This window comes from Drosophila biarmipes, chromosome 3L (genome assembly GCF_025231255.1).
Source record: "Drosophila biarmipes strain raj3 chromosome 3L, RU_DBia_V1.1, whole genome shotgun sequence".
In the NCBI taxonomy this organism is placed as follows: domain Eukaryota; kingdom Metazoa; phylum Arthropoda; class Insecta; order Diptera; family Drosophilidae; genus Drosophila; species Drosophila biarmipes.
This window is the reverse complement of record NC_066613.1, coordinates 6,111,038-6,133,090: the sequence shown is the minus strand read 5'-3', so window position 1 is coordinate 6,133,090 and position 22,053 is coordinate 6,111,038. Positions and strand designations below refer to the sequence as shown.

Here is a 22,053-nt window from a genome sequence, read left to right as displayed (position 1 = left end):
CACCCCGCCCCTCATTCAGCCAGTTATGAAAATTACTGAAACGTGGCCAGGGAAGGGCGTGGGGATGGGCAGGCGGGCAGGACGGCAGGACCAGCAGGAGGAGCGCACGCTCACACAGGACCGCACCAGCAGCAGCAGCGGCAACAACATGAGGGGCATCACACACAGGACAACGTGACAAATAAAATCAGCTAGCATTGGTAAGAAGAGGGGCAGGTCCTAAGGGCTGGGCCAATGCGCTACACTCAAACTATTATTAGAATAAAAATGCTTGCGCTAAATAACCCTTAATATGGAACAAACCTGTTTGTGCTCATTTAGGTATTTAACCTAAAATAAATTTCTTTCTAAAATATGTACAACTTCATTTCGATAATTCAATTATATATTATTTCATTAAATAAAAAAAGTGTTCAGCTTAATCAACTATATCATACATACATAGCACGCTTCCCATAAAATTTAGACAAAGAATTTTCGACATAGAAAATGTATGTATTTCGGTCACCCTTTTAGTTTTTATTCATACTAGTACTTAAAAACAAAGGAATTGCAAGGTAGTTTCTAGAAATATCGATGGAACTCTCAAGTATATGCGCTGAAGAGGGTCCAAAACAAGGCACCAATTAAAAATGTCCCTGGAAACTAAAGAAAATACTTGCGGTTTCCATAAATCTCGGCATAAAAAGCGAGCTCTTCGCGAGGGCATTCAAATAGAAATAACCACGAGCGTCCTCTCGCAACAAATCAACCCGCCAGTTTCGAATGCAGCGCCCCATTGGCTGGCGTTTGGCTACAAAGTCAGTGGCAGTAGGAAAGCAGCCTCAGCGGCGACTCTGGATCCTGCTCCGAAATAGAAACGACTCCTTGCCGGGTCCTTTCATTCAGTCTCATTCAGCTGGCGCTGCTGGAAGCGTGCAGACGTTCGTTGTTTAGAGCTCGGCGATAAAGTCAAGTGGCAAAGTGGCACTTTACAAAAAAAGCACACACAAATTCAACAAAAATAGAAAATTCAACCAAAAAAACAGAGGGCACACGACGTGCGGGGACAAAGTGCAAGTGGTAGCGGTAATTTGCAGACATTAGTTGGCACACACAGGCACAAACGGTCCGGTGATTAAAGGCCGTGGGTTGAGAGGTGCGAAAAGTGTCACATTACGCATACGCAGCGTGTGCCCGAGTTAAATGCCGAAATTTAAGGGCCAGCGAGCTGTTCGAGTCTGAATTGAAAATGTTTGTCGTAAACCTGGTCGGCCACTTGGTATGCCAAGCACGTAGTGAATTTTTGTGATGTGGATACGGCTCTTTGATTGTTTTATTAGCGATTCCTCTGACAACTGCCAGCTAAGTAGTAGGGTGAAAACATGTAGCATGTAAAATAAAATAAATTAAATACAAAACTGAAATGCATAAAATGTTATAAATGTTAAATAACAAAACAACACAAATACAGGAATTTAAATGTAATGCCTTACACAACTAAAAAAGGCTACAAAATAACCCAGAACCAGTAATACATTATTGCTTGGCCGATTAATTGTTTTAATCAGCAGTAGTTTTGAAGACTCTAGTGCAGGATAATTATATAGTAAAATATTTACCAAATAAATATATAGTAATATATTTACCATGAGTCAAATGCAACTGCAGACGCAGCGCGTTCGCCGCGGACGTCACCATCGCCGTCACCAGTCCGCGGAGCCCTGCGAGTGCTTACGTCCTGTGATAAGGGTTTTTGGTCTGCTGACTTCATTCGGTAAGCTCAAGTGCCTGGAAATCCACGCCGGGAAATAAAACTGCTCGGTGCCCAGGTGACCCCCGCCTCGAGATAATGCCAATCACGATATGGGGTTATGATGCATGTGCATGGATGTACATGTACGTCGCACATATGCATATGCACAGCTTTTCTGTCCCTTTTCGGAATGTTTACCCTTGACAAATCACAGGAAATGCTTGTGCATGGGAACCGTAGCCTCAGGATTTGTTGAGTGCTGTGGCTTATTTTATTTCTTGGCACTGAATGGGAATTGTATGGCTAAGATGCTGAATAGGGGCATGTTGTTATTGGTCGCTTTCATTGTTCCTTTCAATACAAAATATTCTTAGAGTTTTTGTCCTCGGGCAGACCGAGGAATATAAATTGAGATAAAAGGCAGTACAAAATCCCTATTTTATAAATTTTACCTAAGCATATATCCGCTTTAAGCATGATATGAAATAACAACCCTTTTTTGGGTAATGATCTTAAACAACTTTACGCGAAATAAATCCTGGCTTGCATTTGGCAATAAATTCTGATGAAGATAACATTTTAGCTTAGTTTAAATGGCATTCTGTGGAATGACATTTACACATTTTTCCTCGTCAATTTTGCACAATTTAATTATAAATTATACGTTGAAGCCAGCTTTGCGTTGCGTTTTTTCTTAAAAAGAAGGGACAATAGTTTTTGCATAACAAGCTGAATTTGCGTGGCAATTTCTGTGTGAACTCAACAAGCAAATTTAATTTATTTAACAAGCCTGTATAGCCAATAGATGGACAATGTTAAAAATAGATAAAAAGTAGATGTAATTAATAATACAAATTTATGTTCATGAAACCAATTTTAAATGCATTTTTCCACTCTTTAGTTTTTTATCATTCTGCACTTTGCATTCCGCATTCCAAACTAAAGAAATCCAATCAAATTTTTCCGTCCATCTGCTGCAGTTATCAAAGTTGGCTTACGCGCTTATCACGGCCAATCATAACGATTTTCCGGCTCCACCCGACATTTCCCTAATGCACTTCAAATAGTGCCCCTCGTTTTTAGAATTTGATAAATGGCCCGGCTGCAGCATAACAAAAACTTTGGGTCAAGTTCAAACTAATTTCTTTGCAAATTGTTTTGGGGTCTATTATGGGTGCAGTGACACGCAGAAAAACAAAGTATAAAATCTTGATGTAGTTCACAAACCCCGCAGAATGGGGGGAGGAGGGGTTCCCGAGGAAATTCTCCGTCAGAGCCATTAACGAGGCATTGGCCTCTATGCAGCTTGCAGCTCGCAACTCGCATCCTGTGCCAAGAGCAGAGTTGCCCGCCCCGATTTCCCCCCTATCAGCAACTTTTCCATACGGTCGACAATGAGCTTTGTTGTTAGCCTTTTGGCGCCAGCCATTCGCCAAGTTTTCCTTCTCCCCGGTGTCTATTTTCCCTCCATCGCTTTCAATTATCCAGATAATTTTTGCATGTTTTTCGATTTCCGCTTTTTCGATTTTTTCCGTTGACAGAATTTAATGTAATTGGTTTGGTTTCGGCTCTGCAGTCGTATTTAAATATTTGGCATATATCTACTGGCTTAATCAGATTGGTTTTTCGCGGCTCGGCATAATAAAAACATCTTAATTAGATTGGGTTTTTGTGGGGTAATGGGCGTGGTGGTTCCCTTGGCCATATCTTACACTTTGGAAGTGGATTTCGTTAGGACAAAATGTGGGACCGTACCCATAATGTGGTTAGAACATGAATATTTTAGAGGGCTGTTTGACAAAAACTGAGAGGGGTTGCAGAGCAGCTTCTGGGAGAGAAATAATGAAATAAATTTTATTTAATATCGCGGAAGCCAGCAACAATCCTTAAAAATTTCACATGGTGTTACTAACGTTGATTATTTCTTATAACTGCAAGGGTATGCAAGCTTTGGCTTGCCGAAGTTAATTTCCTTTCATGTTTGGTAAAATTTAGGTCAGTACTGCTAAATTTTCTGACCAAATAATAAACAGCCATCTATTTGCTAAAGCTTAAAAGGAAAGATACTGTACACATAAATTTTAAAATTTATCATGCGTTTTGTTAAATTGAGTTTACTTAAACTGTCTTAGTCTCATAATAATTATTTTGAATATGAAAGAGTATACAAACTTCAATTTGCTGAAGTACACTTTGTTTTTAGCTTTAAAATTAAGGTATTTTTTTAAGTCAATAGTTATTCGCCTGCTTCAAAAATTACCTTTTAAATTAATTCATTTTCGCAATGGTCTGGGCTTAGGAAAATATTTTAAGACTTCGTGACAAACTTCTTGAACTCCTCTCGTTTCTTTTCATTGGTTTTGTATAACATTTTATGGCCCGAGTGTGGTAAACAAAAAAGGACCAACCAATAAATATGCTTATAAATATATTTGCCTAGACAAAATCGCATTATTTTATAGGCTCGTTCGAGGATAACACTTCTCGTTCCAGCCCGCAGACAAGGACCCCCCGCAGCGAAACTTTCTTAAGCCATTTTTCATTTCAGTTATCTGCGGCGTTGGCGTTGATGTCTACATGCATGGCTATCGGACCGGTCTTTATATAGTGTAAGCCAAAGATCCAGTATCCGGGAGTTATATTAATTTATGGTTAGTTTTTCAGCCGTGCTGGTCATGTTCATTGAGATCAAGTGGCTTGTAACTATTTTTCTACAGCTTCAGTGCTCAGAGTAGGTATTATTAGATATAAATCGGTGTTATTTTTAATAATCTGTTAGATATAATCATTTCATTTTTTATAATATCTATAATTTATATAATATATAATTAACAATATATAACTTAATGAATATAAAACTTCATAAGTGATTATCTTAAGCAATCAGTTATCAATTAAAATATTTGGTCAGTTCCTATGATATGTTTTCTTAAATCCCAAGAGCGAAAATTGTTGCCTGAGTTTCTTTTATGACAAAATTAGCATAAATATTCTTCCCACAGTATTGAATTAGTACTGTAAATGTATACATACGCAGTCCCATTTATGGATTAAATTTGTTTCAGGGATAATTACCAGCGGAGGTCCTGCAGCTGTTTGGCCTGCTGGCGTCTTTCAGCGATTTGTGGTGGCTGGCGACCCACTCCCGTGTATGCGGTCATCGGCATCTGCCTGATACTATATCCCCACAATCTGTGGCTTAGTTATGTGGCCGGGATGTTCCTGATTCTTCTTGGGGTCCTCAGGCTCTGCACGCTGCTCAGATTCAGTCCCTCAAAGGAAGAGGGCCTGCTGCCGCAGTGCGACTTTGAAAAGTGATGCCAGCCAGCGAATATCTTTGTTATTTGTTTTTAATGTCTGTTTGCTTTGTGTTGATAGGGTCTCCAGCTTCGCGGATAATATGGAGGATGATTTCGCGGAGGTTAGCGCCTCCCAAGCGGCCTTGGATGACGAAGCGGAGGAGGAGGGCGACGACCACCCCGTCATAGATGATGATGTTTGCTAATAGTTATGATAACTTATTTGCCTAATGTAATGTGAGATTTTAAATTACTTAACAAATATCTACTAACAAAGCGGTTTCGATTTAAAATGTGATTCGTTTTATTTTTCTGAAGTGTGATTTTGGAGAATAGCGTACTGCTGGTTTTTAGCCTGATTTCTTTTCTTAAGAATGTTAAAAATAAGTTTTATTTATTTAAGCGTTTCTCGTGGAGTAAAGGGGTATAATGATTCGTCGGAAAGTATATAACAGGCAGATGAAAGCGTTTCCGACCCCATAAAGTATATATGCTTAATCAGGATCACAAGCCGAGTCGCTCTAGCCATGTCAGTCTGTTTGTCTGTCTGTCTGTCCGGCTGTCTGTCTGTCCATCTGTCCGTCTGTCTGTCTGTCCGTCTGTCCATATGAACGCTGAGATCTCGGAAACTAAGAGAGTTAGAACAGTCAGACTTGGCATGCAGGCTCCTGGGCTTCCGGCGCAGCTCAAGTTTGATTCAGCGGGGTGCCACTCTAGCGCCAACAATCTGCGAAAATCTGTACCGCCTACAGTTTTTATAAAAGTACCAAATTTGTAACTGAATTATAACTGTAATCAAATCCCTTTCTTGCCTGAAAAACTTCCAAACAACAACAATTATTTTAAATAAGTCGATGACTTTTAATTCGCTCTTTTATTAAGTTTTGCGGTAAATGGATTCCTGTGCTGACTGAAGGCTAAGATGACGGGTTGACTGCCGATCTGATCGTCTTCAATATAAGTGAAGGCCCGCTCATTGCCGTAATAATTGTCCTCCTCATCATCGTATAACCTATTTTGTCCTCCCTGTCCTCCATTGCCTCTAAGTCCGGGTGGCGGGGGAGGAGGAAAGGGGAAAGGCGAGCCTCCGGGAAATCCAGGTGGACCCTGAGGTCCAGGAAATCCAGGCCTTCCGTGGTAGCCCTTGTCTCCCCGAGATCCCTTCTCTCCGGTATCACCCTTAGGTCCTTTCGGTCCGGGATGCCCCTTCTCGCCCGGGTGTCCCGGTGGCCCAGGAGGTCCTGGAGGACCTGGTGGGCACTGACAGTGATGCTGCGGCGGATGTGGATAGGGGTAGCTGTGCGGATAAGGATGATGATGGTGGTTGTAGCCCTCCTCTATAATCACTTCCTGGGGAGGAGCTGGAGCAGGACTGGCGGCTTGAAGGGTGATAAGCCGAGGCAAAGGGACGTCATCCTTGGCCGTAGCACCTCCAAGAACTGTCAGTGCTGCTACCACCAAAATAATCCAATTCGCAAAGCGAACTTCCAGATGCGACGACATGGTGTTAACTAACTAAAATCAGATCGTTGTCCTCTTTTATACAGACACAAAGCTCTGAAGATTGGTGATAGGGAATAGTCATTCAAATTACCGTTAAGTAGCTGATTTGATATTTAAGTCTGGTCGAAAGATCATCTTTTATTTGTATCTAATGTAAATGCCTCTTTAATAAACTATGCCAACTGTTAATATGCTGCGCATAATTTGCATACAAATCGATGAATGAGTTGAGTTGAAAGAACTTTCACGCTAAATGGGTGTCCGACTTTGTTATTAACCCGTGAAAAGTGAATTCTATGACGTCTAGCCTACTAATTAATGGAAAAAATAGTTCTGTGAATACGTCAAAAGACTTAAGATAAACTTTAAATGGAACAAGAGCATTGACTTTTATTTGGAGTGGCCACGTGGGAATTTAATACTCGATTGGAACTTGCCTTTGAATAGTTTCACCGCTTTGAAGTCAATATGTACTCCATATTGATTCTACCCCTGATTTCCTTGGATGCACAAAAGAAAACACTTTTAAGTCATGCAATAAATCTCTGTTCGCATTATTATTTTATTATGGGTTCTTTATTATTATTTTGTTAGTGTGAAGTGGAACTCATGCTGACAAAAGCCCCGCCCACACAAACCTTAACAAATTTCTGGTTTTTGGGCAGATCTCATAACATTTTTCGCCTTTTGCGAAATACTCACGCTTCAGTCTAAGTCATTTGGATTGGGGGGACTTTTGTAATTGCTGAGGTGTCTGCTATGTTAACATATGTAAATAGTTGTAACTTTTAAAGTTCGTTTTATTTGTTGTTTCGCTTTTTGCTTTGTTTTATACATGTTTGCTATGCAATAAACATATTTAATAGTTACTTTACTTTAATCATATAATTTGTTTAACTATTATTCTCATTTTTTCGTGTTTTCGGTGTGAAAACATTGAGGTAGCTGCGTTTGCAATTGATTTTTATAGGTAGGTATTCGCTTGTTTATCCCTGATATTCGCTATTTAAGGTTCTGTTGTATATAAGAAGAGTTCGAATCGGTTTTATTATTTCGAAACAGAAAGATAAGTAAAAGAGTCAACCAAAGAGGAATAACTAAATTGTATATTTATTTTATTCTGTGTATATATATTTATATAATATTACGATATTTATTACGCATCAACATGTACATAAAAAATATTTAAATCGTTTAAATTAAAATTAAAAATATTAAAAAAATCAAACGTTAGAAGGATATCAACATTGAAGAGAAACAAAAGTTAAGGTTTGTCTGTTGTGCCAGATGGTTGAAAAAGTATTCCGACCGGGGTACAAAGATCGTGGGATTGGAGTATTTCCTTTGGGACTGTAAACAGTCAAAGGTCGCAAAAGTAAACTTGAATTGACTAGATATTGGATGTTGGTTAGTTATAGTTGACTTTTGACATTGTCTCTGTGCTCGAATGGATCTATAAGCAAGACTATAGTGATCTGACCGTCGAATGAGCTAATCGCATAGCTGCTCTTTCGTGACAAAGAGTTTATAAATGGTGCTAAGCCCGTATACATCTCATGACTGGTACTGAACTAAGATTAATAGCAATTAATCTTCTCACAAAAATTATTTCTTTAAGAGTACATCAACTGGCAGAAACCCAATCTTAATAACCCGATCCGGCTGGCAGCGACCTGGAAACGCTTTCTCATAACAAACAAACCTAGAAACGAACCAAATAAAAATTGGGAAAACTGAAAACAGAAGAAGACATTGAAGAAACTGCTCTGATTTTAGTTTGTTATCACTTGCTCTTCTTATAACATACGACTAACAACTATCTTTGGGATTGATTCGAACTTTGCTGGCTTTTGTTCCTCGCACTACTCTGGTTTTTTTTTTAATTTTGTGGCGCTCTCTTAGCTTTTACAGCTCCTCTTCCTCCTTCACTAACCCTTCAATCTTTGCGGTTCTATAAAAATATAAACAATGTTTGCCTTCTCGAGAAAGGGTAGGGTGACTCGACGTTTTATTGTTCAAGAACTTGTAAATCCCGAGGGAATAAAGTAATTTTTTTGACAGTTCCGGGGCTTTTTCAGTAATACCTTTTTGCTCAAACTGAGTTTTTATCTAAGTTATTTTATGAAGAGATAAGGTGTTGAACCTATACCAGCTTCAGGTACGTATAGATTGCTAGTTCTATTTATAGCTCCCGTAAGGCTTCAAAACTTAGACAAGAACGCAGTTCTTGTAAAAGGGTCTTAAAATATGACATCTACCTTTGGATTGAGTTGCGGTTGTGGATACCTGACTCAAAGAACTGTCTTAAAATTACCTATTCTCAGCAAGAATTTCCTTTGAAAGATCGAAACACCCTAACGAAGAGGTAGCCCATTGAAGGTAGGTATTCTGATCTGTGATCTTTCTGGCCGGTCACCTGGGACTTGGGGGATTCGAATTCTCTCTGGACGCAGACACAACTTCAAGGAGGGGGGGAGTCCCAGACCTTGGTGTCGTGTCCGTGGGTGGGGGATGAATGGGGGATGGATTCTGTACGGTGTGCCAGTGCCTTTAGTGCGGGCCCGTCGCCACCGGTTAGTAGAAGGAGCTGCACCAGGCATCGCCCGCCGTGGGGCTTAGCATTCCGACCAGACTGGCACCGTGGCCTGAGGTAACGGGGCCAGTCACCACGGACGGAGGCGATGCCGTCGAGCTGCCGGCGGTATGTGTCGAGCTGGGCAGACACTGGAAGCAGTAGTTGGCCCCGTAGTTGTTGTCCCAGAACTGCTGGCCCTTGCACTGGAAGCGCACGGCGAACTCCAGCCGCTGGCCCACGTGCAGCGAGTTCCCGAACAGCACGAAGGTGAAGATGTCGGAGAAGCCGTCGCAGGAGTTCTCCACGTAGTTGGCCTGCAAGTCGGCATAGCTTCTCCACCCGTCCAGCGAGTACCTTATGTGCACCGACTTGTGGAAGTCGAGATTCCGGACGCGCACCGATCCGGATATCGTCTGGTTGATGGTGTCCGACACGGCAGCGTTCTCCAGCGACACCTGCTTCTCCCTGACCGCATCAAGGAACTTTGGCAGGCCACCTGGCTGCTGGAACAGAGGCATCAGTAGCTTGTCGGACTTGGGGCCAAGCTGAATTGGCGGTTCCGACTCCAGTATCTCCAGGTCCTCGAACGCCGACTTCGGTATGGTGGGTATCTCGTCCAGGAAGGTCTTCACATCCGCCAGATCCAGTCCAAGAACGTCGGCGAACCTCACTATCTTCTTGCGTCCCGGAGTTCCTGGCGGTGTCTTTCCCGTTTTCAGGGAGGAACAGCGCCTGATGCGCTGGGGTCTGCAATCGTCCTCGTCGTCTGTGGTGTCAATGCCATGGCTCTGCGCACCACTCTTTTCCACAGCCTCTGCGGCATCTTGTTTGGCCTGTTCGATTTGGGCCAGGTCCACGTTGACGGTGAGATTGCTGGCCGATTTGTCTGTTTCATCCACACCACTGTCCGGTGAGAGTTCCAAGTCTCTGGTTTCCCCAACGGTCCTGTCGGGGGAGGAGGGCTCCTCTGTGGGGGTTCTTTCAGAGGAGGTTTTTGTGGAGGATTCCTCTTGGACTCTGTCGTTGGAGGTTCCCTCCTGAACCCTCTCGCTGGAGGCTCCCCCTTGGACTCTGTCGTTGGGACTTTCTTCCTGAACTCTCTCGTAAGGGATCTCCTCCTGATCCCTCTCCTGAAAGCTTTCTGTTTGAACTCTATCGCGAGAAGACTCCTCTTGGGCTCTGTCAGTGGAGAATTCCTCCTCTTGTGGGACTTCTTTGTGTGCTCTTGCGGTGGGGATCACCTCTGGAGCTCTGTCTGTAGTACCAGCTACCGCCAGGACTTCCTTCAGTTCCGTCTCCTCCCCATCCTCGAGATGCCCATTGCTGAGCGGTTCCTCTTCGGGCTTTGTCTGTTCCGCGGCCCGCAAACTGATGCTGTGTTGCTGAAGTTCACTGAGGATCTGGGCCTGCAAGAAGGCCTCGTCCTCCTGGGCAGCCTCCTGACCAGCTGGCAGCTCCTCTCCCTGCACTCCGTTGACCAGTCCGTGCCTTCCGTTTAGCTGTAGGGTATTCACGTGCTCCTTGAGTTCCGAGGCTGGCAACTTCTGGTCCAGGGCAGCTGCAGCTGTGGATGTGGAAGCGGAGGCATCGAAGTAGGGGCCGTCGGTGCTGCTGCTGTGACTGCTGGCCATTGAAGCGCAGGCGTAGCCAGACTCCGCCGTGGAGTTGTGCGGCGTATTCGAGGCTGTTTCGATCAGGCGCAGGTACTCGCACTCGTCCACGGGACTTCCCGGCGACTCCAGCTCGTCGAAGTCGAAGAAGGAGTCCGACTCATGGCGAAGTGGCTGCAGGTCCGTCACCGTCTGTTCCGAGTCGTGCGAGTTCACCCACGTGTTCGTGCTGGTTCCATTGATGATTGGCTCATCCTCCGCGTTGCCCTCGCCCTCCTCGGTTGTCTGCGGTGGAAGAATCTTTATTAGATTTGTTCTGGTTCAAAAGTCCAATACAAATTCGATTTCAGTTGAGAGTATATTAACGCAATTTTTTAATTTTGTACATAAAAGTTATCGTCTATGCAGATAAAATCTTTATACAAATTGCAGTAAGAACAGAGTGATTAAATGTTTTAACGAATAAAAAAGAAAGCAATGAAAATGTTCCTCAAATAAAAAAGATTTTGTATACATCAAAACTGGCAACATAGATTTCGAATAAAAAAATATTTAATGCTAGTTTAAAAATGTTCCATTGAAAGAAATAAAATAAAATCACCAATTAACATTAAGAAAGTTTAAAACAAGTAATGTTCCTTTCTCAAGTGATCAAGTGGGGATAGTTCCGCTTGGTCTCTGCCGCCACCCAAACAGTGCATAAAAACAGCCGTCACGTATGCCCCTATGGAATTTACTCGCTCACATAAAAGAAATTGTATTCAGTGTAACCGCCGATGTAAATATACCTGTAGCCTCATCAATTCATTCCTTACAGAAACCTCTGCTTAATTGACTTTGTATTCAACATTTTCTGATATTCACCTGTGATCCCAAGGTGCGCAGCTTGGAGGACAGGCTCCGAGCGAATGCCTCGGCTCTCCCGCGACATGAGGACATCCCAATGGTTGGTATGATGGAGATGATGCTGCAGGGCGGCCTGCTGTCCGGAGTACCCGTGTGTGTCAGTGGTATATCGCCGGGATCGTTCATTTACGTCACGTCAGCACACAACTGTGTCTGCTGCAACCGATCTGCGGAATATCTGCAAACAGAGTACCATCGGGATATGTGACGTGAGTGATATATTGAAACGCTTTGAGCAATTTTAAGTAAACAAATAAATTCACGCGAAATGTTGTTTCCACCACTTTCCCTTTCCGCTTTCCCATGTTCCCGGTGGCAGTTCAAAACAGCTGGGGAACAATCTTCGCCAGTATATATGCTTTTATTATCCTCACACCATTTTTCGTTTCTCTTTCGTTGCCTTGGGTTTTTTATATGATTTAGTTGGATGTCATTAAAATTAAAATAGACTATTGAGAGAAGATGTCGGTTTAATTTGCTTTGGCTCGCCAGAATGTTAATAAGTCTGCAAGAACATCTATGGAAATTTTAAAACTCTCTGTTAATCCTTACACAATAGATGAGTAAGCTAGAAAACAAACTTGTTGCCTTTAATAAGAGCCGTATGCTATCATAACTAAATAGGAATATATTAAGAAATAGTAGACCATTTAATTTGATATTAAGGACTTTCTTTCAAAATTTAAAAATGGGGAAAGGGGTAAAGCACGAAGCTATATATTGATTTATAGTCTACACACCACAAGATTCAATAGTTCCTTTTAATTTCAACCTAAGTACAGTGACTAATCGAAATTAGGTTATTAGGATTTTTAAGGAATCCTTACTAATTTTGTAAACTTTGAGTGGTTTTTTCTGCAAGTCAGGTGATGAATTCCCGTGACAGTTTGTACCACAAACTATGTCCCCCGGTGAACCGTGTGACCACAACAATTTGTTAACACTTCCCATGCTCTTGGCAGATGGCACTGTTATTGTTTTCATTTTGCGATGGCTGCACGTGCTCTACCTTTGATCAGGTGCAAAGCCAAGCCACGCCCATTCATCGATCTGAGAAATGGGCGCGAGAAGGCGGTTTGATGGGGGAAGGAAGTGCCGCCCAATTAACACATCAGAGTTTTTATTTTCGAATTAGATGCGCCAATAGAGACGAGACAAAGTCAATTGGCCCTGAACTTTCCGCGGCATTTCTTTTAGTCTATTCCGATTTTCCGTCTCCTTTCGTTTTATGTGTTTTACTTTTTATCTTTGGCAGCATGCATAGGAAATTTAATTAAGCAGTAAAATGAGTAAAAAGAAGTATAAAGATTGAATTGAAATTTTCCCTCGCCAAATGGCGTCGACAAAGTTTAAAATAAACAAACGATCGTCCGACAATCGATCGATTAAGGAGGTCAAAATGCCGATCTCTTTAAAATTTCCCTAAAATAAACGATGCAGGTCTCTTTGAAGCCATTCAGGGTGCAGATGCCACTGCATATGAGGTGATTCCACTTGTACTTATGGCAGCTATCTCATGATTCACAGACATCCCTTACAGCTCAGTACCCTTATTCATTTTTTTTGCTATAGATAAGTTGAATATTCTTTTGGCCTTTGGCCAAGTGGCTAAATGCGTTTTGGGCGCTAATGACGTTGGGTCAAGAAAAGCATTACAAAACCAAAAGTATACATTTAAAATAAAAAGTGGTTTGAATGATTTGTTTATTACGTTTGGCGTTATTATTTGCCAAATTAAGGAAGCATTCAGAATAAATTAAGGGAAAGAAAATTATAAAAAACGTAGTTTTTAGTAATTCAGCAATTTACCAATAACTTGCATATGAATATTTTCTGAAAATAATTGCTAGTGCAGCGACTCAAGCTAACGTTTATAAATAAAATATATGTACAGAAAAAGAAATGAAAATGAATATAACGAACACGAAACCTATAAATAAATCTAAGACAACGTATGTCTTTGACTTCTAATTTGCGGCCAAAGTAACATTTCCGTTTTATTCTCTTATGCTTGCTATTTTATTTGCATTCCTTCACATTTTTATCTTGGCGAATTCGCGCTTTGTTTTGACTGAAACTGCGTAACTGCAAAATGTCTTTCGCTGCGAGCATTTGACTCAAGTAGATACACGCACTGAGGCAAGAGGCACCCATAAAGCCGCTTAATTGAATTAAATTGGGGGAAATGTACGGAATTGATATTAAAGTGGACACCCCGACGACTCACGCAATAAAAAAGATCTTTGAATTATGCTTGATTGCTTCACAGTGGATGTGTGGAAAGTGAAGCCAAGGTGCTGTTGAGGTGCCAATTTTGGACCGCACATGGAGTAATATTATTAAGCTGTTATTTAACGTAAATACGATAAACGGAATATTTTGAGATCTTAAATCACTCGACAAATTAAGAAGCGCCTTTAAAATGTTTCAACTGTTAGCTGCCCACTTATTAGTTTTATCTTTTAAGCAAATAAATTTTCTTGTGTTTAACAGGAAAGAAAATAAAATTAAATATTTTATTTTATTACATTATCATTATAATCACGGATTCAGAAAATAACTTAATCAGAGGGAAAACAAATATTTGAATATGACCTAAAGCGTAGATTGTTCTAATAAATATCTTTAGAAGTTAAAAATACACACTTTAAGGGAAGTCTTCAAGAAGTCAACTGTATTTATATTTTAATCGGAAATCCCCTGGAATAAGCAATGTTCTGCTGTGTTTACAGCCCTTCAGGTGCTATTATTGACGGGGTGACAGACATCCCTATCAGCTGCATCTCCCAGTTGCATTTGTCATGTCAATTAGTTAGTCACTGGTCCAGAGATAGATGCGCCATTAGCTGTTCACACCACTTAAATAGTTCGATTAGATGTTTCTAGGCCTACCGATCCGCACTGTATTTTTATTGCCGGTCGGCGGCTTATCACCTGAACCACACATGATATTTGCCAGTGGGCGATGGGTGGGCGAGTGGGTGGATTGGGTGGTTGGGAGGTTGGGTGGTGCGGCGCACGGAACACTTAATCATGCTGCGGCGGCGTCTCGATTATGAGGCGTGATAACGAATTTGCAGTTCTATTTATAGAAATCAGAATTGACCCGCCAAACGCGCACGCCTCTCTCTCGATTGCACTCTCCGTGAGTTTTCACTTACACTAGGCGACGATGATATAACCGATCGGCTCGACACAAATCTCTTTTTTGGACTCTGATAACTTCAGGTACTAAACTCCTTGGGTTCTCGAGCCCGAGCCAGCTGGGGAAGCAAAACAACGGAAAACCACTCGAACTGCACCACGTCTGCAGCGTCACGGTGTCGGGCGTGCACTGACTGCCCACCGATCTTTTTGTTGTGTTTTTGGCATTCAGCAAATCCGCCCTGATTGATAAGGCAAAATCGGAACGGATCGGATCGGATGGGATGCGATGGGATCGAATCGAAATCGAAGCGCAGCGGAGCGAAATCGCAAATCGCAGCCAAACACTGCCCTCAAGCTGATTGCACTCACCCCGCATCCGCATCCGCCTCCTCGGGAGCCTGTATCTGTATCTGTGACTGTGCCCCTGTATCTGCAGTCGCAGTGCATCCCAAAAGGTAGCTGCAGCGCCTTTCGCTGCTGGCAGACAGCCGCCGCTATAGACAGATGCTCGTGATCAGTGACGTCGCAGCCTCGGATGTCTGTCTCAATCTTAGTCTTAGTTAACTGCTCTTTGAAGTGCCCTCTGCCGACGGGGAGTATTACAGAATAAGAGGGGCCTGGCTATTAATAATGGTCGGCAAAACATCTAAATTTATTTAAAAACCTATATTTCATACCTATATTATTATTTCCTTTAAAGATATCTACCTCAGTTACTAAGGCTCCTTGAAAATTCCCACGAAGGAAAAATAGTAGACAGTTTAAGTTAAAATAAATAATTTCAGTATAAACTAAGGTTTATATATATTGTTTGAACTTAAAATACCCAACTCTTGAGTAAAAAATGTATAAAAACCCTGTTAAACATATTATAAATTTAAATTTAAATGAAATTTATTAGTAACAAAATAATGCTGATAATTTTATGTGTGAACTTAATTCCAGAGTGTTATTAACATAAACACGAGCAAATCAGCCAAAGAACCTCTGTTACTGTAATAAATTGGTAAGTACTGAAACATATTGCTTTAGCCCTATCAACCGTGTTACCCTCAGATAAACTATCAGCGTTAAATATTCGACGTCACTTAAGCCCCGTGGGCTTTGAAAAACCTCCCGGTGCTGCCTGCTGTGATTATGGGACTATACCCGATATGACCCTAATCAGGGGACGGTTTTTGCATTTGAGCACGAGATTAGGTAACTAATTTGTTAGTGTTCGGATTTGGCGCCGGACTAGTTTGTAGTCCTGATCTGGCAGTACAAAACGACTTGAGTTAGATTGACAGGAGAGACCGAAGGTGATAAGAGTGCTTAGCGGATCATTGAACTGTCTACAAAGCAAATATGCTCTAAGAAGTGGTCTAAACAGGCAATTAATTAGAAGCATGAAGAGAACTGATAAGATAGCATTGTCCGCGAAATAATTCAAATTCGATAGATAAGGTGTTTAATGCTTATCAAATGCTATTGAGTACACAACAAATTTACTAATTAGGTTATAAGCAAGGTAAGATCTAAAAATATGTAAAATATTAAGAATAAATCAACATATATTCCGCTATGAGTTCAGAAATACAACTCTTGGAAAGAATTTGAAAGTCGTTTACATTTCCCCAAAGATATTTAAGAATTGGCCAGCTTATAGATCTAAACAAATATCATTAGAGAATATTTTCACGCTGTCATTCACTGTCGCATATATCATTAGCGTAAGTTCTGTTCGGTCCGTTTTTTTTGCCGACCGGCAAGTGCCGCCCGCGCATTGAAAATATCCCTATAGATACGTGTTCCACCCATCAACAAACCCCAACAGCTGACTGGCTTCTTTATTTATAAATAAACCAAAATTAATAATATATAATATTAATGTTGAATTAGCTGAAATTTAGACAGGCGCATGTGGCTCGTTCCCGGGGATTTGTGCCAGGAATCCTCCGGCCCCCCAAAAAATCGATTTTCATTGGGACTTCAAGGCAATCAATATGAAATACAAGTGGCTTACACGAACCTCGCTTGAAGCGCTAATTAGCTTTCCGTAGTTTTTCATATCTATCAGATACATTGCGTGCGTGTGTGAGCGCGTGTGCTCGGATGTGGGTGGTTTCCACATCCATTTTTTCGCTTTCGGCAGCGCGTGGATTTTTTTATTTATATTTGTATGACATTGCTACCCAACGAAATGTCAAAAGCAAACAAAGCCAAGCACCGTGAAAGGCAAAAGAACTGGAAAACCGCTTGCGCCGTTCTGAAAACTAAGTTACAGATACAAAGATACTTCGGGTAGAAGGATACTTTCGCTTTCGGCTGGCTTTCGCTCTTCCTTTTTATGGTTATTGTTGGGGACCGGAGAATGGCGAGTGTCTTGGGTTGTTTTGATTACTGTGATAACGAGATTTGGATTGTTTTGTTTTGATTGCGAGAGCCAGGAAAATGTGCTCTTTGGATGTAACGAATCCACTAAATTGGCTTCGAAAAATAACTGGTATGCTTTTTGTTACATAAGTGTTTTGTACAGAAGGATAATATATTAATATATTTTTATGTTAAAAAACGCATTGTGGTCAATACATATCAATGTAATAAACTTGATTACATAAACTAGATTTCAGTAGGCAACCAAAGTTATCTTGCTTATATATTCTTTGTATTTAAGACAAACAAACAAATAATTGTAAACAAATAGTTTTTATCTAAAAAAATGTTTCTCAACACGGATAAATTGTTTAAACCATCGACTGATATTTAACAAATATTTTTAAATAAACGATTGCAAATCTGAAAGGCACGAATTATTAGTGCAAGAACCGGTTAATCAACCGGACATATGCCTTTAACTTGACAGTACGTAAATTGATTGTTATGGTCCGGTAGATCTGTTGAACCCCCGAACTTGACTTAATTGAACTCGTTCTGACTTTTAGATTTAGTTCATGTTACTGAGAATTGGCGAAAACTCCATGTCCAGTTAACTAAGCTTTGACTTTAAGTGGCAAAGCCAATGTCAAGTGTATCTGATGGATGTACGCACACGCTAATTGCAGCAGCATCAATTAAGTTACGTAAAACCAGCACGCAATGTTATCGTATCAAACACGGCCCTAATTATGTACTGAATTAGTCCTACAAATTATGATTTACCAACCTGATGTTTTAGTATTATTCCAAGGCGTTCCCTTTTTGGCCTTTGCCAGTGCTTTTCTCGCGCTCGACGGCTAGCAATAAAAAGAATTGCTTGTCAAAAGATGTGGCATAAATACCGCCTACATATACCGATTCTAGGTATATATAGTTACTATATATGCTAGGTGGCCTTTGGTTATTGCGTGCCCGGGTGTCGTTGTGTTTCGATGCCAAGGAAGTGACCCAATGTGGGAGAAGGTTACCGAAGGATAATCGCCAGTCGAGAACTTTCACTTTCGTTCGTCGCACTCACACAGGTACACAAGCCACCAGGGGGCGCTAGTTAGATAACACTTTCTTTTCGTAGGATTTATCAGACACGGTTTCCTTTGTTATTATTTAATTTTTCTGCGCGGGCAATCTTTTATTAAAATGTTATATATTTTCTATTTTTCTGCACACACTTGCTTTGATTTGGGTTAAGGCTCTGATAAGGACTTGTCGGAGGTTGTCGGAGGTTTTCGGCTTTCACGAAGGCACGCGAAAATTTTTTGATTTCAACAAAATTTTCACTTTTATTCAGCGCAGCGTTTTGTTGTGGGTATGCTCATTCTTATGTGGGATTTTGTGATTTTTAGCTATTCTTATTATTATTTATATTCAAATTTTTGCCAGCGCTGAGTGGCAGCCGTGGCAGCAGCGCCCGTTGGAGTGGCAACGTCGGCGACTTGGTCGCAATAAGAGTGTCATTCAAGGGCATTGCAAGGTCGCAGCAGTTGCGTCTTTCGGCCACTGGCAACTGAGATGCGAGAGCGCCAAACGACGGCCTCTTTTCAGTTCTCCGATACACAGATACAAAGATTTTCGAGAATTATTTCGTTTAATTTTTTCGCAAGTTGGAGAGGATAGGTGTTTTGGGGAGAAAAGGGGGCCTGGACACGAAGCGCTTTAATTATTATTATTAATTTGCTTATCGGTATATCTGACGGATACGGTTCTGCCCAGGCCTGAGTCTGCTGCCTCTCCAATCGCCCGTTTGGCCGTCCTGTCGTGTGGCAACTGAGACACGTCTCGCCAAAAGTTGCAACCTTTCAGGCCTCACTTTCGCTCTCATCCCCACCGCTTCTCTGGCCGATTCTCTCGGGAATTCTCTCTCTCAGTGGGCGGCTTTTGGGTGGTTCTGCTAGATTTTGCTTTAAATGTCAACGATAAGAGAGAGGCAAAACGGAGAGAACGCGTTTTTTAGGTGATGGACAGTGGTGGTTAAATTGAAAAATAGTGTTCAATTTAAAAAATTATATATTTTTTACCGCAAAATGTATTTTTGAGTATTCTGACCCATGTGTAGAATATATCAATTTGAAAATTTTCCCATAGACTTGTGTTACGTTTCTGTACATTCATGAATTTTTGTTGAAAAAAAATAATAACAACTTTAGAAGTTAAATCACAATAAAGTAGGGGTTGTAAAAAAATACTCCGCTGGCTATTAGGATCCAGAACAGGTCATCCGATTTGAAAAAATCAAAAAGCATTTTAATCTGTAAGTCCGTGGCTACGGCCGGAAGTAAAAATGAAAAGAATCATGAAAAATAAATTGTAAAATTATAAATAAATCAATGTCAAGGCGATCGGCCAAGGCGTTTTTTAAATATCTTGATAGCCAGATGAAAAAAAGTGGTTTCGAGAACACGCGTTTGAAAGTTTAAGTATGAATAGCTTTGGAACGCATCGAATATCGTAAAATCCGTTTTGGCCAGATATTATTGTTAAATTCTACATAATATTATACGCATATTCCACAAAATTTTTAGATATGATTTTTACAATAAAAAAAATTTCGACCTCAACACGGGACGAGCCCTTTAAATACATTTTAAAAACATCCTTGACATCAATAAAAAATATCTTTCTACCATATTCGACTTCAATATAATTTTTCTTACACCACAATTTACTATGAATACATTTAAAAAATGTAGTAAATGGTAAGTATTTTCCAAAGCCAACCACATTTCTTATTTAACATATAATACATATATTATTTCTTGGCTCTTTTTACAACTTCTCTGATAAAATTTTTTAGAATGATTGTACCTACATTAACAGTTATTTTTATAAATATTAAATCAACGTTTTTGTGTCTTCAGACTTAATGTTCACTTTTATTCTGGGGGTTTTCGGAAAATGTTTCTGCTTTTAATCAATTACCACGGTGCAGCATTTGTTTGCTGTTTGAACTACGCTCTCAGCGCCTCTCGATTTCTCGCCCTGATATCTCTCAATATTAGTTCTCTTTATTGTTTTACTCGGTCAATTGTGGTGCCGGCATTTTTAAACAGTTCTGTTTTTTGTTTATATTTGCATAACCAAATTGGATTACTGATTTTTGGTTTTCGTTTAATTATTTTATTAATTATCTTTGCTAGGTGAAATTGACAGACTTTCTATGTGGTATATCTCACTTACACACTTACGAAGAGATTTGAATTTATATCTTCGGAAAAATACTGTGTATATTGTGCTCTCTGTTTTTTTTGAAGTTCGTTGACTGGGCGAACTTTCCGGAAAGAAGCACAAACTGCCATTTCACTTAAATGGAAATTGCACTTCTGCTGCCGAAACGGATGCCAAGATACATTCTCATTGGCTCGAGTCCCTGGCCTCTCTTTCGTGAAAATGTCTCTTCGTTGTGCTACTTTCATCTGTAGGTCAGCAAACTTTCGCTTTCACTTCAATGCGACGGCGCTCTCAGGAAAACCATTTTCACGCTAAGTGAGCCACGTGCCAAACCGGCACCACCCCCTGGAAAATCCACTGCAGATTCGGAGGGAGAGATGGAGAGTCAACCATTATTTGGCTAAAATCAGATTTGTTTATCACATGACATAAAATTAACTGTAATTTAATATTGAGTTTCGGGTGTCTAATTAGCTAGTTAGTTATGGAAAAATGGTGAAGTCATTTTTACTCGCCATTGAGGTCTTTTATTTTAAAAGAAGAGAGAAGGTTTTATCGATGCCATCGACTATCAGATACCCCTTACTCAGTCAAGATAAGTGCTGGGGATATAGAGATATAAAACTAGCAAAGCGTCTGACCCCAAGATTACACACTTTAGTTGCTTATATCGTTTGAAAGAGCGTGTTTTATGGCTTTGGCCGTTTGCGGGCGTAAGAATCGGCAAGGAACCTTGCTGAAGCAAGTGCCTCGACTATAAGATGCCCGGTACTCAGCTTATCAACTAGCTTGGCTAATTTTAAAATAAAATTGCATTGCATATCTTAGGACGAAGATCTTAAAAGGTGGAGCCACCTAGCGTAGAGAAACGGTTCTGCTGCTTTTTTATTTGTGGCATTTGCTTCTGGCAATGCTGGATTATTTGAATTAATCTTAAAGCGGAGACACACACTTTCGGACGAAGTGTTACCGCACTCCGCCTAGGTGGCGCTCGGTCATACAGTAATACAATAATAATATTAAAAAAGTTCGTACTTTAAGATTGAGGCATCTGATTTAGCACACCTACTCTACTTATAGTGGCACTTCTTCCTACTGTGTTGGAGTGCTGAAGCAGATCCACTGAAACCCATTGTGGAAAACAAACGGTCGCAATTTTTGAATAATTTTAGAACGTAATTTAAATTTATTCTAAAAATAACACACAAATAACACTACATCCGTAGCTGAAGATGATTATACTTTAAGCAAAGGGTATTCTCTATGCCTGATAAAAGGGAAGCTGGCGACTGATTTTCTAATTGCAGAAAAAAATTAGGTTTTTCGTGCTTGTACTTGGCCTAAAAACAAGAACGATTTAATAATAAAGTAAGAAAGTTGCAGGCCTGATTTAAGGAGGAATAACTCTTAAATCAATTTAGAAATATTATGAAATTAAAACGAGTTATTAACTACCGCTTACGGGCGTCACCACAGTCTGATTTGTGCGCCTTATATACCGAGTACTTTCAGAACACACAGTTGAGAATTGGTAGAGTTGGCAGACATTAATTTCCAAAAAGTGATCAATGTGGGAATTTTTTGAGCACGAACGTTCTTGACTAATAACATGCAATTTTTCTTAAATCAAGGCTGTTTGTACTTGTTTGTAGCACGGTGTTTTTTCCTGAGTGTAGGATTGCTTTCTTTCTTGTC

At 40.6% G+C, this 22,053-nt stretch overlaps 3 protein-coding genes across 5 annotated transcripts; 1 reads left to right on the top strand and 2 right to left on the bottom strand.

Moving 5' to 3' along the window:
- Window positions 1-932: 932 nt before the first annotated feature.
- Window positions 933-5,270, top strand: LOC108035888 (uncharacterized). Of its 2 annotated transcripts, none has more exons than XM_017111643.3 (5): window positions 933-1,756; window positions 4,284-4,344; window positions 4,392-4,466; window positions 4,801-5,049; window positions 5,114-5,270. In XM_017111643.3, exons 1-5 carry the CDS (start codon window positions 1,630-1,632, stop codon window positions 5,238-5,240), a joined length of 639 nt encoding a protein of 212 aa, XP_016967132.1. In that variant the 5' UTR covers window positions 933-1,629; the 3' UTR covers window positions 5,241-5,270. The 2 variants fall into 2 exon arrangements, with proteins under 2 accessions (XP_016967132.1, XP_050742076.1); XM_050886119.1 differs by having other exon boundaries at window positions 1,702-1,756; window positions 4,400-4,466.
- A 625-nt stretch (window positions 5,271-5,895) lies between these two features.
- On the bottom strand, window positions 5,896-6,537 carry LOC108035886 (collagen alpha-1(XVII) chain). Its single transcript, XM_017111641.3, has one exon. The coding sequence runs from the start codon at window positions 6,535-6,537 to the stop codon at window positions 5,896-5,898; it is 642 nt and encodes a 213-aa protein (XP_016967130.1).
- A 530-nt stretch (window positions 6,538-7,067) lies between these two features.
- Window positions 7,068-18,943, bottom strand: LOC108035926 (glycogen-binding subunit 76A). 2 transcript variants are annotated; one of them, XM_017111714.3, is made up of 3 exons: window positions 17,921-18,943; window positions 11,587-11,806; window positions 7,068-11,007 (listed from the first exon to the last, which is right to left on the bottom strand). In XM_017111714.3, the coding sequence occupies exons 2-3, from the start codon at window positions 11,752-11,754 to the stop codon at window positions 9,112-9,114; spliced, it is 2,064 nt and encodes a 687-aa protein (XP_016967203.1). In that variant the 5' UTR covers window positions 11,755-11,806; window positions 17,921-18,943; the 3' UTR covers window positions 7,068-9,111. The 2 variants fall into 2 exon arrangements, with proteins under 2 accessions (XP_016967203.1, XP_016967204.1); XM_017111715.3 differs by lacking the exon at window positions 17,921-18,943 and adding an exon at window positions 14,790-14,965.
- Between the last annotated feature and the right edge of the window lie 3,110 nt (window positions 18,944-22,053).